The sequence below is a fragment of the Oculina patagonica genome, chromosome 13, assembly GCF_052425735.1.
Source record: "Oculina patagonica isolate OP01 chromosome 13, crgOcupat, whole genome shotgun sequence".
NCBI classification, from domain to species: Eukaryota; Metazoa; Cnidaria; class Anthozoa; order Scleractinia; family Oculinidae; genus Oculina; species Oculina patagonica.
The window spans coordinates 18,195,987-18,210,797 of record NC_135770.1 but is presented as its reverse complement, the minus strand read 5'-3'; the positions used below and the strand labels follow the sequence as shown (position 1 = coordinate 18,210,797).

Here is a 14,811-nt window from a genome sequence, read left to right as displayed (position 1 = left end):
CCAAACAAGTCCACAAAAATTCATATTTTTAATCATGATTCCACTTTTCAAATTTGAAATGACCTTTCGCATGAAAATATTTGTAATCAATCCCGATAGTTGGGTTCATTCAAAATCTTCTTTCAGTGAATTATTTAAATTGCCGGAAATTTTCTCTTGCCCGCAATTGGACCCCACGACCTCAAAATAACTTAATAGTCGATTTTCTTACACGGGCCAATTGGAATCAGTGTTGATGTCTTATAAATAATGCAGTCAGCGTTTTGCACTAGAATAAATGAATTTAAACAATTTACAGGTAAGTATTCAAGCAAACCATACAACTATAATACTGCTTTAGAATAATTTTGAATTTTGAGATATTTTTAATAGAAGTAGATTGTCAAAATCCCAGTAATTAAGAGTTCAGTCGATCCTTATCGTGTGAGGTTTGAACCCGTGATCCTGCACGACGGCAAACAGAAAAAAAAAATACCGTTTTCCGACGGTCATGCCAAAGAGAGACGTTTGTGGTTAGTTTAGTGGCTGATAAGAAAATATTTTGAAAGTTTTCCTGTTATTGAAACAAACTTACTTATTAGTGCTACAGAATCAATTAATGTGAATGGCAGTAGATTAGTTCTTGGATATCATTTAGTCCCGCGTTTTACTTTTGCTGACTGACTTTCTCAAAACAATCGGTTGTAACATGTGGTTGTTGCTCTACATACTTATGCCCTTAACCAAAGTATGGCTTCAAACAGGGTAGAGCTGGGCATGTCTAAGGTAATGAATGTAAAAATGTAAGTTTTGAGTTAAAAACAGACCTTGAAGTGTCGAGGCCCTTGAGGGACACCACGCCCACAGTTCCAAAATATACACTCAGTGTATTTCAAGCATTTGCAGTGGCTGGCTGGGTGTCTTATATAAATAAATAAATAAATAAATAACAAGGAAACCAGAGTACGAGTAGAGAGGAAACCAGAGTAGCTACTTATAACTTAATCAGTGGCAACGGCAAAACTATAGAGACGATTTTTGACCTTGCATTATTCTCATTAACAATTAATCACCCAGTGTGCACTTCGGCTGAAACAAATTTAACACAGTGGTCTTTTGGTAACAGACAATATCATACCTCTGAAATCTTAAAATTTCGGCTCCAGAATATAAAGCACTTCTAAAACATTCATTCTTGGTCACAAGCTAATACCTCGATAAAGTCGCGATGATATGTCTTTCCAAATGTCGAGCATGGAGTGTCACCACGTCCTTATGGTTTCTATAGATCGTGCCAGAAGGAATAAGATGTTAGTTTTCCTTGATCTTAACATAAACGAAACAAGCTATGTAAGCCGTTTCCGAGAAACGAAACACGGGAAACCAAATCAGGGATTTAGAGAACTCATTTCATTTATTTCCTGAACTGAAGGAGGTTTTCGTGCAAAAGGTCATATCCGATTTGGATATTAATGAAATCTTGGCTTAAACATTTTGATTCCCTCGGTCTACATAGTAAAACAACACTAACTTCGTTTAAAAACGTATTCACGTAAAATTTTCACACGCTTTCCACCAATTAAAACTTCCGCTGTTGACTTTGTACTCAAGGCATCCTTTGTTAGCTTCCCGTGAAACATTCCTGTAGTGAAGATTAATATGACATTTTGGGGGTCTAAAATCATATTTAAATTAAATTGAACTAGATGTACCTTGTTAAACCTTCCGGCTCATTATTTAAATTGAAAACAAACAAATAAACGTAGCTGCGTAAAAATGAATGGGGTCACACTTACTATAGCGTGACAACACCAGGAGACTTAAAAAGTTAAAGAGATAGGAACATTACGGTAAACCAATTACTGATTAATGTTTGTATTTAATTACGTGCGACCAATAAAGACGCTCAAAAGAGTGATACGAGTATAAAGAAAAGACTTATACATCCGGAAATGTGCACGCACGTAACTCGTGGAATCCACGCATTTGTTTACATCCTGTCATCTGGCGTCTAACCGCGCGGCCGATTGGGTGATCTGATAAATTAAGGGCGGGAAATAGTATCAAAGCATCTCACTGACCGCTAAAATAATAAACACCGCTTTCTCGCTGTGTGCACAAGATCACAACCTTAAATCAGGGATCCAGTAAGGTGGCTACGTCAAAAGTGTAAACATGTATATTGAAAGAGCTGAAAATGACTACGGACCTCAGAAGAGCCTACCGGCTCCGAACCAGGAAAATTATTACTCGACCATCGCAAGAGGAAAAGAATTCCTGAACATCACGACTCTAGCCATGAGCAGCAGCGTGTATGCCAATCCCGATAAAGTTAAGGCAGGGCAAGGAGACATGCATTTAGAACCAATGTATATTGACGTCGTCGAGAGAGCCAAACCAAGGAAGACGTCTCGAAAGATGAAATGCCTTGTGGCCTGGATGGTGATGTTGACATTATTATCGCTTGCCTCCTTGGCCTTCACGACAATAATCTTTTACAGCACAAGTGTCAGCATTGGGAAAGCCAAGTCAAAAGGAAACTCCGATTCAGCAAAAAGTGGTAAGTCTTTTCGTAGTGTTGGGAAATAGGAGAAAACCTAACCAGACTCTTATGCTTCATCTGCGTTTGTTCAAAATAAACTTAATTAACTAAGTCAAATTATGTCGTATTAATGAGCTTATTTGGTTGAGCTGATGAATAAATTTTCTTGTTCTGTTTGAGCCAGCATCCAAGACTCAAAACCCTTTTCTATTGTTTTTCTTTTTCAAACGGCTCATGGTTGTGTTTTGTTTTTTTTTTTTGCTTTTTGCTTTTTATTTTATTTTTTTTTTCTCTCTTTATGCTCAATTCTTTGGACCGGGCCTTAAAAAAATAAACAGGGTATAATTTCCAGTTTTTCTTGTTTTCCAAAGTCACGAGATTAACAAGCGGTAATATGAGAGTCGCGGCCAAAAAAACAGAAGTATGGTAAATACAGTGTAGCGTTTATGCTTTTCTGGCCACGCCATCTCGATCCTCACCGTACAGATGCTCTTTAATAGTGGGCATTAATTCCAGGATAATCTTGGCTACAAAAACAACACCTTCTTTCCATTTTTATTCTCTTGTAACGCCATCTTGTTTGTTGTAGAAGAGCCGCTGAGCGTAAAAAGTCCTACGCATAAGGAATTCTAACATGTTGTACTTTGTTCCCGAAATCGTGGCACAGTTGAACTTTGTATTTTGCCCCCCCCCGCGTTTTTTTAAAATGGCCCGCGAGGGGCGGGGATTTAATAGATTTTTTTACCCTATTTTTAAAAAAAAAATTTTATTAAATAATTTTGAAAGCAAAAAAAATAAAAAATAATTTTAAAAAAAAATAAAACTTTAAAAAATGTTTAAAGGGTTTATTTTCAAATACAGAATGGAGACCCGGCGTTTATTCGGGGCCCGGCGTTTAATCGAGATAATCCTGTATTCGCATTTTCGTGCAGAGCAGCGACAAAATATCCTTGTTTCTGGATTGTCTAAGTTTCTTTTTAATAAGCCATCTAAAGCGTCAAAGCGTTTCAGTCTTTTTTTGACGTTTCGTGCAAAGGAATATATCCGTAAAACAGCCTGACTGGCCAATCTTGTATGAATAGAGTTGAAGTATTCATTTACAAGCCTCTATTTAAATAAGGTCATGCTTTAAAAAGACAAAATCTACTGAAAAAAAAGCTTACGCTCTTTTCTTGCGCAAACCTTAAGAAATACTGTATAGTTAAAAACACACCGAAGTACAAAGTACAATTATCCATTCAAAATCTGTCATCTGTACAATATATCAGTCAGTGAACTTGGGTGGTAAAATTTCTGAGCAGAGGTCATCCCAAGGTTGGCGCATTTTGTTGCTGAGAAGTTACAGCAATGAAAGAATTTATTGAAGTCTGCGCGTTTTTTTTTGCTGTGAAAAAACAGCCTTGATAAAAGAAGAAAGAGGTATTTATCTTCAATGAAGGGTTCAGTCGCGATGTCACGTTTTGAAGCCCCTCCGCCCTTCCCATACGGCTCTCCTATTAAATTCAAGAAACCCGAGCATTTAGGTACAGGTGATAAGTTGCTCGCATCGAGATTTTGCCATCAATGTTATTAGTTTTCAGTTCGGTTTCTTTAGATACCACTTTGATATTGTCAACACATCTAAAAATTAAAAATAACCCAAAAAATTTTTTTTATGACATTTGAGAAACACGCAGAGCACAAAACAGCAGCAGCTCTGTAAAGAAAAGCCCCAAAAATATGAAAAAGTACAAGAAAAATCATTATTTCAGTGTCAAAACTTGAGTGGGATCTTTTCTTTTAAAATGCAATCGTAAAGTGTGACTTCAAATAAATACTATTCAGCAGTCTTTGCCATGATATTATAATTTTATCAATTCGTTCCACCCAAATATTAATTTTACAACATGTTCTTTGCACTATTAAACTACATCGTAATTTGCGAAGTTTGAGAAAATAACACTGAACTCCTATGTATAAAACCCTTCTTTAGTACTGTTGTTTTCACGTTTCCTTTGATTCAGTGACAGCACATCCACTACATTAGAAACTGATCAAAAATGGCATAGTCCCTTTAAGACATAAATTGTCACTGTTACTGATATTTGGAATATTACGTAGGTTCATTGGCTTACATTTTTCACTTAGCTTGTAATTAATCTATTTGCCTAAGCTGTAAACTCGATATAACTTGCCAGGATAAAAAAATTTGCGGTCCCGGGATGAACAAATGATTGATTTTATTATGGTTCATTTTCTATGAATGAAATGAAATGCTTTACAAATCGAAACTATCGCAACAACAATATATGGAATAGGGTAAATGAAATTTAGTGGCGATTCAAAGTTTTAGACCCGAACGCGCCTTGGCACTGAACATGAATGATATTCTTGTGTCTTTTTTTTCTGTATTTGAATTGCAAAATAAGTGTACGTTTTCTTTCCCATGTGCACGGTCCTCGGAGTAGCAACGTTAGCAAAGGAGACCTTTCGGCTGGCCGAAGAAAAACTGGGTTAATGTTTCCTATTTGACAATAAGCCAACGATCCCGAGGTTTGAACAACTAAATAGTAAATGGCGCGTTGCCGAGTCCACTGTCTCCCGTAAAAACCTAGAGCTGCTAAAATAATGGAATGTGTGTAATGGAGAAAACTAGACGAAACTGGTTCAATACCACTTTTCAATCCTGCTTGTACTATGATGCAACCACGCGTGGGCGTTGTAATTCAGTGATTCCGGAACCCTCGCCTGAAGTCGCAAACAGCATGTTGCATTTTCCGGCAATCTGCTTGGTTCCCTACTCAAGTTATGAAAATACTATACCATTACTAATTAATTGAAAATGCTTTCGCGAAGTTAATTCTCGAAGGTAGTTTAGAAACCTGCAAAAAACTTGTTTTAGTTTATTTTGCTCGTGGCGGTCGACGGAAAAATGACTGCTCTCAAGCCTCGTCGCGTGGCTGCCCGGGGAGGGGGGGAGACAAAAAACAGGGTCCATTAAGAAAATTAAGGCAGATTTAAGCCCCATTTACACGGCAGAAAATTTGTGGCACGGCTCGGATAAAATTGGTACGCGTACCGAAAAATGGTTCGGCACGGATAAATTTTGTCGTGTAAACGACTTTTCCTCACCCGTGCCAAACCAAAGTTTTACCCGTGCTCGGACCTAGTCGCGAGGTAGTCCGAGCACGGATAAAATTGGTACGGGTTCCTGAAAATCTAATCCAGCTCGAATAAAATATGTAGTGTAAACGATTAGCCGTGCTAAACCAACTCTTTTCTTACGTTACTTCATTCAATAAATTTGCAGAAATTCCACTCGATCGACATGGCGGTGTGTGAAACGTGTATTTAAAAAAAACAGTTGCCAAGAAAAAAATATGAACATTCATAAAAGAACTAGAGAGACTTTCAGCAGTCAGGTTAAAGTATTTATCCTAGCAGTGATATTGTTTTCATATTTCTTCATAAATTTAAAAAGCAAATCACCCATGAATGTAAATCGCTCGAGTCTTCAGCATTTTCAAGGCGCCGAGACCCAGTGATCTCAGATCTCAAAAATGCTGTGTTTCTTGCAGGTGAAAGTCCTTCAGAGCAGGTGAAATCTCCTGGCCCCCCTTTGCAAAATGATTACCTTGACAGAATCAATCAGCTGTCCAAAAATATGACGTTTCTACTTCAGAAAATGGTAAGGACATGTTTATAATAAGACTAAAGTTGACAGGCTTGACTGGGGCCGTTCTAATATACATCCCAATCCATAAAAGTTTATATATGTAGTGTTTATCCTTTAATTGTTCCCGATATTAACGAGTAAGTTATAGCCGTCTCGAACTGTTAACCGTCTCGAAAAACCGCCCATCAAAAAAAAAAAAATAAAATAAATTAATAACGATAAACAACAATCGAACTAAGAAAAAAAAATAACTTGAAAGGTTCGAAAAATTGGAAGTAATTTTAAAAGGGCTTTCTTTGAAAATACCAGGGTTTGATTGTAGCTAAGGCCACTTAAAACAAAGTTAAGAACGATGGCTAAAAGTCCAATAATGCAAGGTTTAATAATATGATCTTACTTTTATTTCAGGCAAACGTTAGCAAACTGCCTGGACCAAGGGGCCCACGAGGATTCAGTGGCTCTTCAGGACCACGAGGACCGCGTGGCTATAATGGTAGCAACGGGACACCCGGAGCACCCGGAGCACCCGGAGCATCCGGAGTACCGGGAAAATCGGGATCTATGGGACCCTCGGGCTTCAATGGCACCAGAGGTCCAAAAGGTGCAACAGGATCCCAAGGCCCACCCGGTCCGAGAGGGGCTGGAAACTATAGTTCTTGCATTCATGGAAAGGTTGAAAGATGGATGCGAACAAAGGAACGCCTAATGACGCGTCCACCTCGGATGTGGTGGTAAGAATATTTTCCATTTTTTGTTATTAATATCATCTTTGTCTTTAGAAAAATCACTCTATTTATAAAGCAGAACGTATTTGAAGATTGCAACGAGTATAGACAGGTATATTTGATAACTGTAAAATTTATCGTTTTCCATTTTATGCAAAACAAGGAATTAAAGGTTTGGAATAAGGAGGCCCTTGGGTGAAAGAACCAGACGAAGATAGAATAGGTAGAAAAAATCATTATGCAGAATAGCAAAATATAAACAATAATTAAGTCACGAAGAGTCCGCTGTACAGATCTATTAGCAGTTGAATGTTTGGTCAGTGGCCAAGAAACACTGATATTAACTAATTTATGTATAAAATATGTTGCTGTTCCTTTTTCCAGGGCAAAAAGATTATAAGTGCTACGTGTTATTCAAACGATGCTATCACTTATGAGCTCTCAAGCCAAAAAATAGCAGAAGGAATGTATAAATATACGTGCATATGCAAAGGAACACGCACAACACCGGCCGTAACTCAAAACGGATGAAGTGCACCATAAACTACTGGCAATGTGAACTTTGAACTCCCGCTCGTGCAATGAAATATTTAAGGTGGACGTTATATGGTGTTAGATCATATTTGACTTTAAATGCTCACTTAGTTACTACTTAGCTGTTTACAGAAAAAACAAACGAATGAACGAAAAGCCGAACGGTCAGACGGCCGGATGGGACAAATAAAGGAATAAATTGCTTTCAGCATTGAACTAATGTGTCTAGGATTCGACCAGAATGTTAATTTGCTATGGAAACTAATGTCTCCACAACATCCTGCAAAACCATATCTTTAAAAAATTTTTAATTTGCATGAAGTGCATTCACATTTTGAGAAAAAACATGTTTTATCACCACTGAAACGAATTTATAAAGCTACAAATTAAATGTAGTTGAGAAAAATTGGGACGAGCTCTTCATGGAGTTTAATTTTAACGTTAATATATTTAGAAATTTCTTTGTAAAACAAACTTAATTTGTTTAACTGCTTCACTTCAGAAGTGTAGTAAAGTACTGTATATTTTATACAGAGGAATTTTATTTTCTTGTAAAAAAAATTCAGACTTTTTTTTTTAAAGTTGTGTTAAAGTTCGTTGTAAATTGTAAACTAAGTAAGTGGTTAATCAATTGTAGGTATGCTCACACATTTTTATGAGAACATTTGTAAATAAGCTAGAAATTGACATATGAGCAATAGAGACCGGGACAATTTGAAAGGCTCTCGTTTTGTCTCAATACTATAAAATTATGTATCGTCGCAAACATTATATAAGCTGTAATTAAAAATGCGCTTTAAAAACGGAAAGAGTTTTAGACTGCCCATGCAGTTTCAATTTTGCAATTGTTGAATTCTATGTAAAAAATACTTAATCCATGTACACATGTTTCAAATTATTTAATTTTTCACAGGCTAAATTAGGATTGTACAAACTATATTTAAAGTTCTCTTGGACAAAGAAAAATATTAGAAATAAATGTCGCAAGCTGTTATTTCGGTGTGTTTTTTGTTTTTGTTTTGTTTTCGTTTTGTTTTTTTGTTTTAGTGCGGGAGTGTTTTAAAGTGCGTCATCCAACCATCCCATGGTTTTAAATTCATGTTATAGTTGTCATCTTGTCGGTTGCCAAACCTTTCCTTTTTTTCCTTCCTGAGAGCATCTGTGTGCAGATATTTTTTTACAATTTTCCTCTCGTTTAAAAGCTTTGAAGGGTGGGACTACATATGGCACTGACGAGGATACTGGTTGTAACTTTTATAAAGTGCAAAATAGCCTCTTTGGTACCACTTTGGAGTGTTTCATTTCAAATTTTTATGGTTGTTACATACTATGGTACCTAGGACATAAGCCACAAATAAACAAGGACTAGCCATCAGGGCGTCAGGTGTCGTTTTTCACTCATCAAAAAAAACGATCAACACTGTACCTCTAAGGGGAAATAGGAACTTGAGCCACGCCCTATAAAATGAAATTTAGTTACATTTTCGTGCTTTTTTTGTCAAAATACCTAGCAAGCATCCTCATCACTCCAGTATAACTATAGGGACCTCCCAGCGGCTTTTCATAAAATAAAATCATCTCATTGGGTCAATACTGATCCTTGGCACTGCCAATTACCACTTACATGACACCTTGAGGACTGACATCTCAAAACAAAACGACAAAAAGAGCTATGTTATAGCGATAGAAGGAAAAAACCAACAAAAAAAAAAAGGGAAGGGGAAGAAGATTATCTTAAGCCATTGGTCAAACGGTAACCATATTTCACCCAACATTGTTAAGTGACCATTGAAACAGTTTGACCACCCTACTGGAACATGTGGGATAAAAGTTTGTTTAATATTTTTGTCTAACAAATCTCAACAGTCCAATATGATGCGTTCGTTTAAAAAGAAAAAAGAGTGCATATTACGTTGGAAGATTCTGGATCAAAATATTAAACCCTTTAGCAGTGCTTCAGACAAAACTTTATAGCATTTATACAATCTATATGACGAAGAGTGAAAGCCACATCGGCAGCAGACTATATACTGCAACCAGAAGTTTGGGGTCAGTAACCCTCAGGATTTTTTAGGTAAGCAGAGTCACAGATGTGTTTACTTTTAATTAAAATGTTAAAGTAGTGATGATAGAACACGCGCGTGAGTTCAATTTGGACTGGCTGCAAAGTAGGCGATAATTGAAATTGTGTCATGTAAGTCCACATGGCTTCTTATTCGCAGAGTTAGGGCTATTAAACCAGTCTTATTCACAAAGTCTGTCGCCAAGTAAGACTTCTACAAACGTCCCCTTTTATTGTTTTCAAGGAACAATAGCGTTGCGAAGTAAAAACGTAAAAGTACAACCAATTGTAGGGTTTCAGGGAAAAGAGACACAGCCAAGAATTTATCGAAAGTGAAGAGGGTTTACAACTTCGGTTACAAAACGAAAGGCTTTCGTGTCGTAATTTACAATCTATCCCAGAAGAAAGCTTGAAAGGAACGCCTGAAAGTTCCAAGAGCTCGCTGAAAGATGATTTGATCCAGAATCCTGTCAGTATTGAACGAATTCGCCAGGAAGTTCACTTTCTTAGAGTGCTGGCTGTGTTTCTAGTGGCTGCTTCCATTGTTTCTCTTGCTCTGAACATTTGGGTCATCTGCAGAGACGCATGGGGGCACGATGATTGCAGTGCTAACAAAATAGACGGAGGTATTTAGCTAGCTTTTTTACAGTGTTTTGCAGTTGTTTTCATTTTTCGGTTTTTTTACTTAACTATAATTATCATTTTAGTTTTATTTTATTATACATCAAGTGGCCTAGTCAAAAGTTTCCCCTCTGTTCATTTTCCATGCACAAAAGTAGACTATAAGCCTCCGTCCTTCGATTCCTTTCCAAGAAATCCCCTTGTACTTAAAATGTTTGTTGTAGCTTTTATGTACGTCCTTCGCGGACTTAACGGCTTAATTTAATTAAGTAATAGGTCATGTATCTAAGGAATTTCAAGGAATAGATTTCGCATGTAGATCAATAGATCAACTCACAGCAGCTTGTGTTACCAACCGCATAGCATGGATCTGTACTAATTTAATTATTTCTTTCAAACACTACGCAATTGATAAAATAACACGAAGAATATTTTTCCTCCCTGTCCGTCAACTTAGCTTATCTAATTTTGTACAAACCTGATATACACCTTTTGTCATTCCGTTTATTGGTTCAATTATTTCGTCATTAAAAACGAGTGTTTGATGTGCTTTAAATTGAGATGATTTAAGCTACGCAATGTGTTTGTTTTCGGACTCTATAGGAAGATCTGTCGGCAACACTGAGAAGCTATGGGGGATTCTGAATGAAACCAAACAGGAAATGAGAGAAATACAAGAAAAGAAAAACAAACGTGTCGCCCCGGGAAATACCACCTTGGACGATGACAGCACCGCCGGAAATCCCTTAAGCCACTTTAACTCAACAAATGAACGACTGGAAAGGTTGGAAAATAAATCACGCATTTTGATAGAAGATGTCAAAATCATTCAAAATGCGGTACGGAATCGTTCAGACACAGACTTGAAGGTGAGGACCTCCAATATAGGAAAGACTACAGCGTCAAACCAGTAAGGATTGTCGGATCTTAAGTCACGTTTAAATAAAACATAATAAGTGGGGTCACACGTGGGGTTGCAGGCTTTCAATGATTTTCAGTCAAAGAGGTAATAATATTATCGTACATTTCGGAAAAATGAAAAACGCACTATTCAACTTTGAATTCTTTTGAAATCAAAGTATTTCAGTAAAATTATTCATCTTTTTTTTCAAGTTAATTCTAGTCCTTATGACATATCCTTTGAAACGTAATCCCATAACCAGTTTCTGCTGGTCTTACAGCATTTCTTGAAACATGATTGCACACGACGTTATACCCACCATGCACGAAGAACATCACATCTATGAAATCTTAATAACTTAAAAAAAGTCGCCGGTATGCATAAGTGAATTGTAACTGAAATAATAGTTTTAAAAAAATATATCAAGTCTAATGACATCTTTACAGGTTTTTGCTCCGTTTTTCTTGCATTTATTAACACAGATATCGGCAACCAAAGAGGATTTACAAAGAAAACTTGATATACTGCAGAAGCATCTTGTGCTTTTAAACACGTCACTTGTAGACAAGGTAAATATATAACGTTTATAATTATTTGGTTTAAAAAAACTACACCAGCGTGGAATCATTACCATACCGGTAATTGCCGGGATTTTTCTTTCCTCTAGGCTCGTGAATAATAGCGCAATCTGAGCCCCACTAGCCTGCGTTGCAGACGAACTAAACCCCGGTATAGTCCTATACCTGGGTTTTGTTCGTCTTCAACGCAGTCTAAACCCCACCCGCTCTTTTTCCTTCTCGATTTCTACTATTTCAATAATTTTGCTGCTTAGAAGAGGCGGAGAACGAACAAAAAGGGGTCTCTTTCATTAAAAACAAATCTACCTTTTGTGTAAAACCCTGCAATCTTTTCAGATGGGCTTCTGCATGGCTTCTATTGTCTTTGAGTGCACGTGGGGTCTGTATTTATGTGGAAGCTCAACAGAAAGTAATTTCGTAAACAAACCGAATAAGATATATTTATTAGTTTCCTCTCTTTTTTCGTTTTCGGTGGGCTAGTAAGAGGTCACTTAACTAAATAACTTGAACGTCTCTTTGGGCAATCAGTGCTTAACATGTTAAATTTAAAAAAAAATTTGAAACTGATCTTAAAACTATAAAATACACTTATTCCAAGGCGGAATACACATTTTTATTACACATGTTAATTGGCTTCTTTTGAAATCTGCAAGATGTGATCGAGGCCATGACGGCCAATTAACATGAAGACAATGTATTTTCTTCCATTTTTGGAATAAGGTAAACTTAAAACAACCCTCTGTTGCCTTCGTTTGAAACCGTGTCATTGCATAATTTACGGTTTTAATTTGCCGAGGGTAACCAGGGATGTTGCTAAAGGATCTCCTTTTTATTCCTAGATCAACAAAATCAGTAACGTAGCTGGTCCAGTTGGGCCACCGGGCATGCCGGGTAATCCAGGCATCAATGGAACACGAGGTCCTGTTGGTCCCAAGGGAGAACGGGGCTTTAATGGTTCTAAAGGGTCCCATGGCCCTGTCGGACCCCGTGGCAGTGATGGATCTCAAGGAGTCCAAGGCCCATCCGGTCCACCAGGGACTGGAAACTTCAGTTCCTGTTACTACAAAATGGAAAGTTCCAGCAGTATCAGTAGTGGTCCAAATGCAGTCAATGACGTTATTGTGAAACAATTAAATGTAAGTACAACCACAATTATTTTTGTTGTAAGACAAATCTTAAAGAAGCTTTGACCGTGCATCTTGAAAAAAATGGCCATTTAATGTGACGTGCGAAGTCTTAATCTTCCTCAATTGTAACAATTCTTGTTTATATTCAGTTTATTATCCTTTTTTCAGACAACTATATTTTGAGGCTGGTTTTCAATTTGAACGCAAATCTGTACATCAGAAATAGGACTTAAACTATCGTTACAAAGCTCCTTTAAATACAGTAAAATCTTCCTTTCGACCACTTCTCCCAAGCAATAAAGGCGATCACAAGTTTCAAATACTGAACGTTGGCAATAAAATATAACTATAGTAATTGACTAGAGGTTTTTCGTAACGGTGAGCAGCACTTTTACCTCGATGGATCGATACTACCACCCTATACATATCGATGCTAAAATAACTGAACCAAGCGAATGTCCAATAATATAATTGATAAATAATTGGATGAGAAGTTGTGATCGTATCCTTAGCATAAAAGATTGTCATAGCAACCGAGAACCTGTCGTAAGGGTAAATGGGTAACCGCGAATAAGCATCTAGGAAACTTGAAATATATGCTGCAAAGTAACCTGCGATGGAATAGAAGGAAGATAAAAAGTTCTGGACTGACAGCATGAGATCGTAAAGACTTGTCCACCCACCCATTGTGTTAGTTTTTGTAAAAAATATTCTGTTTTTCTTGGGTACTGTTAACTTCGCTTTTATTCCACAAACAATGATAAATGTTACACGCTCAAATCACCGCGTTTTATAGCACACTCCGTCTTTTGATGTCCGACACATGTTCTCTCTCAACCAATCCCAAATACATTGCGGTCTGGCTCGCAGTCACACACTTAACTCTTACTACATCACGTCACCACCCTACGTAAACAACTCTGAGCACGACTTTCAGTGTAGTGTATAATAAACTGCCATGTGCTTCAATCTTTATGTCGCATGCGCAAGACCTATAGAGTGTGCTCATGGCGGCCATATTGGAGGAGTGAAACAATAGAATGATTTTACTTGGGAAAAAAATCATTTTGACACCTTTACTGTTTCATTCCTCCAACATGCCGCCATAACACACTCTATATAGACCTCAGACCTAATATGTTTACAGTTCCGCTTTTCATTCTACAGGACGTTAAGATTATTGGAGTGACCTGCTCATCGAATGACGCGCAGATGCACACCTTAACTAGCGCTGTCAACAGAGGATCTCGATATTTCACCTGCCGCTGTCGAGGAACCATGGGCATTGCTGCCGCCAACAAAATGTTCTGCTACATTCACTACTGGGAGTGCCGTTTATCAACGTGAAGGAAAAAACTTGGTCTTATAAAGTACATTTTAAAGTAAACATCTCTTATGATCGTTTCAGTATTTCTTGTCTACTCCGTGTGCAGTCCAGGAATCCCCTGTTATTTCCCTTGCGCATTCAACATTGTTCAAACACTGACTCTTTTCTAAACGTTTCTTTTTGACTGTGACGTAGGGTGGGAAGCTTTTTGCTTTATCTGGCTCCTGGCTATATTCCAAACTTTACGAACATATTTATCATACGCGCACACCATAAGCTAAAATGTTAGCATTATAGTACATAAGTATCTTTATTACCCTGAAAAATAATTTTTCATCCATTTATTAAAACACCTTCCATTTAATATGACGCTTCGTTTTCATTCCTTACTCGAAACTGTTAAAAGTGAGATGTAATTATTCTGTAATTGACAAGCGCATTTTTTGTTAAAAATACCTCTTCCGGCAATCTAATTGGTGATTTTTGTGGTAATTTTTATATCTTGAACAAAACTGTAGAAACATTCGGCCAAATTTCGCCCAATTTAATTATCTCATTACAGTTTTTCAATCCCCTCCCCCATTCCAATGTTGTGCATGGTGATCTGCTGTATAAATGAAGCCAAGTCAATCGCAAACCCCATAAAACAACATCGAGTAGTGGGGAGTGGGGGGAATGTTTTTCTTCGCTTGAGAGACAAGTTATGGACGAATACTGCGTATGTGTATGATTCAACGGATTGTAGTCACTTTGTCAGCAA

At 37.3% G+C, this 14,811-nt stretch overlaps 1 protein-coding gene and 1 pseudogene across 3 annotated transcripts; both read left to right on the top strand.

Moving 5' to 3' along the window:
• Window positions 1-627: 627 nt before the first annotated feature.
• On the top strand, window positions 628-8,429 carry LOC144634641 (uncharacterized; annotated as a pseudogene). Its single transcript, XR_013567225.1, has 4 exons — window positions 628-2,539; window positions 6,079-6,188; window positions 6,585-6,907; window positions 7,286-8,429. The product of XR_013567225.1 is annotated as an uncharacterized LOC144634641 (transcript).
• Window positions 8,430-9,455: 1,026 nt separating this feature from the next.
• Window positions 9,456-14,364, top strand: LOC144634673 (uncharacterized). 2 transcript variants are annotated; one of them, XM_078493701.1, is made up of 5 exons: window positions 9,456-10,123; window positions 10,722-10,987; window positions 11,502-11,588; window positions 12,437-12,733; window positions 13,892-14,364. In XM_078493701.1, the coding sequence occupies exons 2-5, from the start codon at window positions 10,781-10,783 to the stop codon at window positions 14,069-14,071; spliced, it is 771 nt and encodes a 256-aa protein (XP_078349827.1). In that variant the 5' UTR covers window positions 9,456-10,123; window positions 10,722-10,780; the 3' UTR covers window positions 14,072-14,364. The 2 variants fall into 2 exon arrangements, with proteins under 2 accessions (XP_078349827.1, XP_078349825.1); XM_078493699.1 differs by lacking the exon at window positions 9,456-10,123 and having other exon boundaries at window positions 10,230-10,987.
• The last annotated feature ends 447 nt before the right edge of the window (window positions 14,365-14,811 follow it).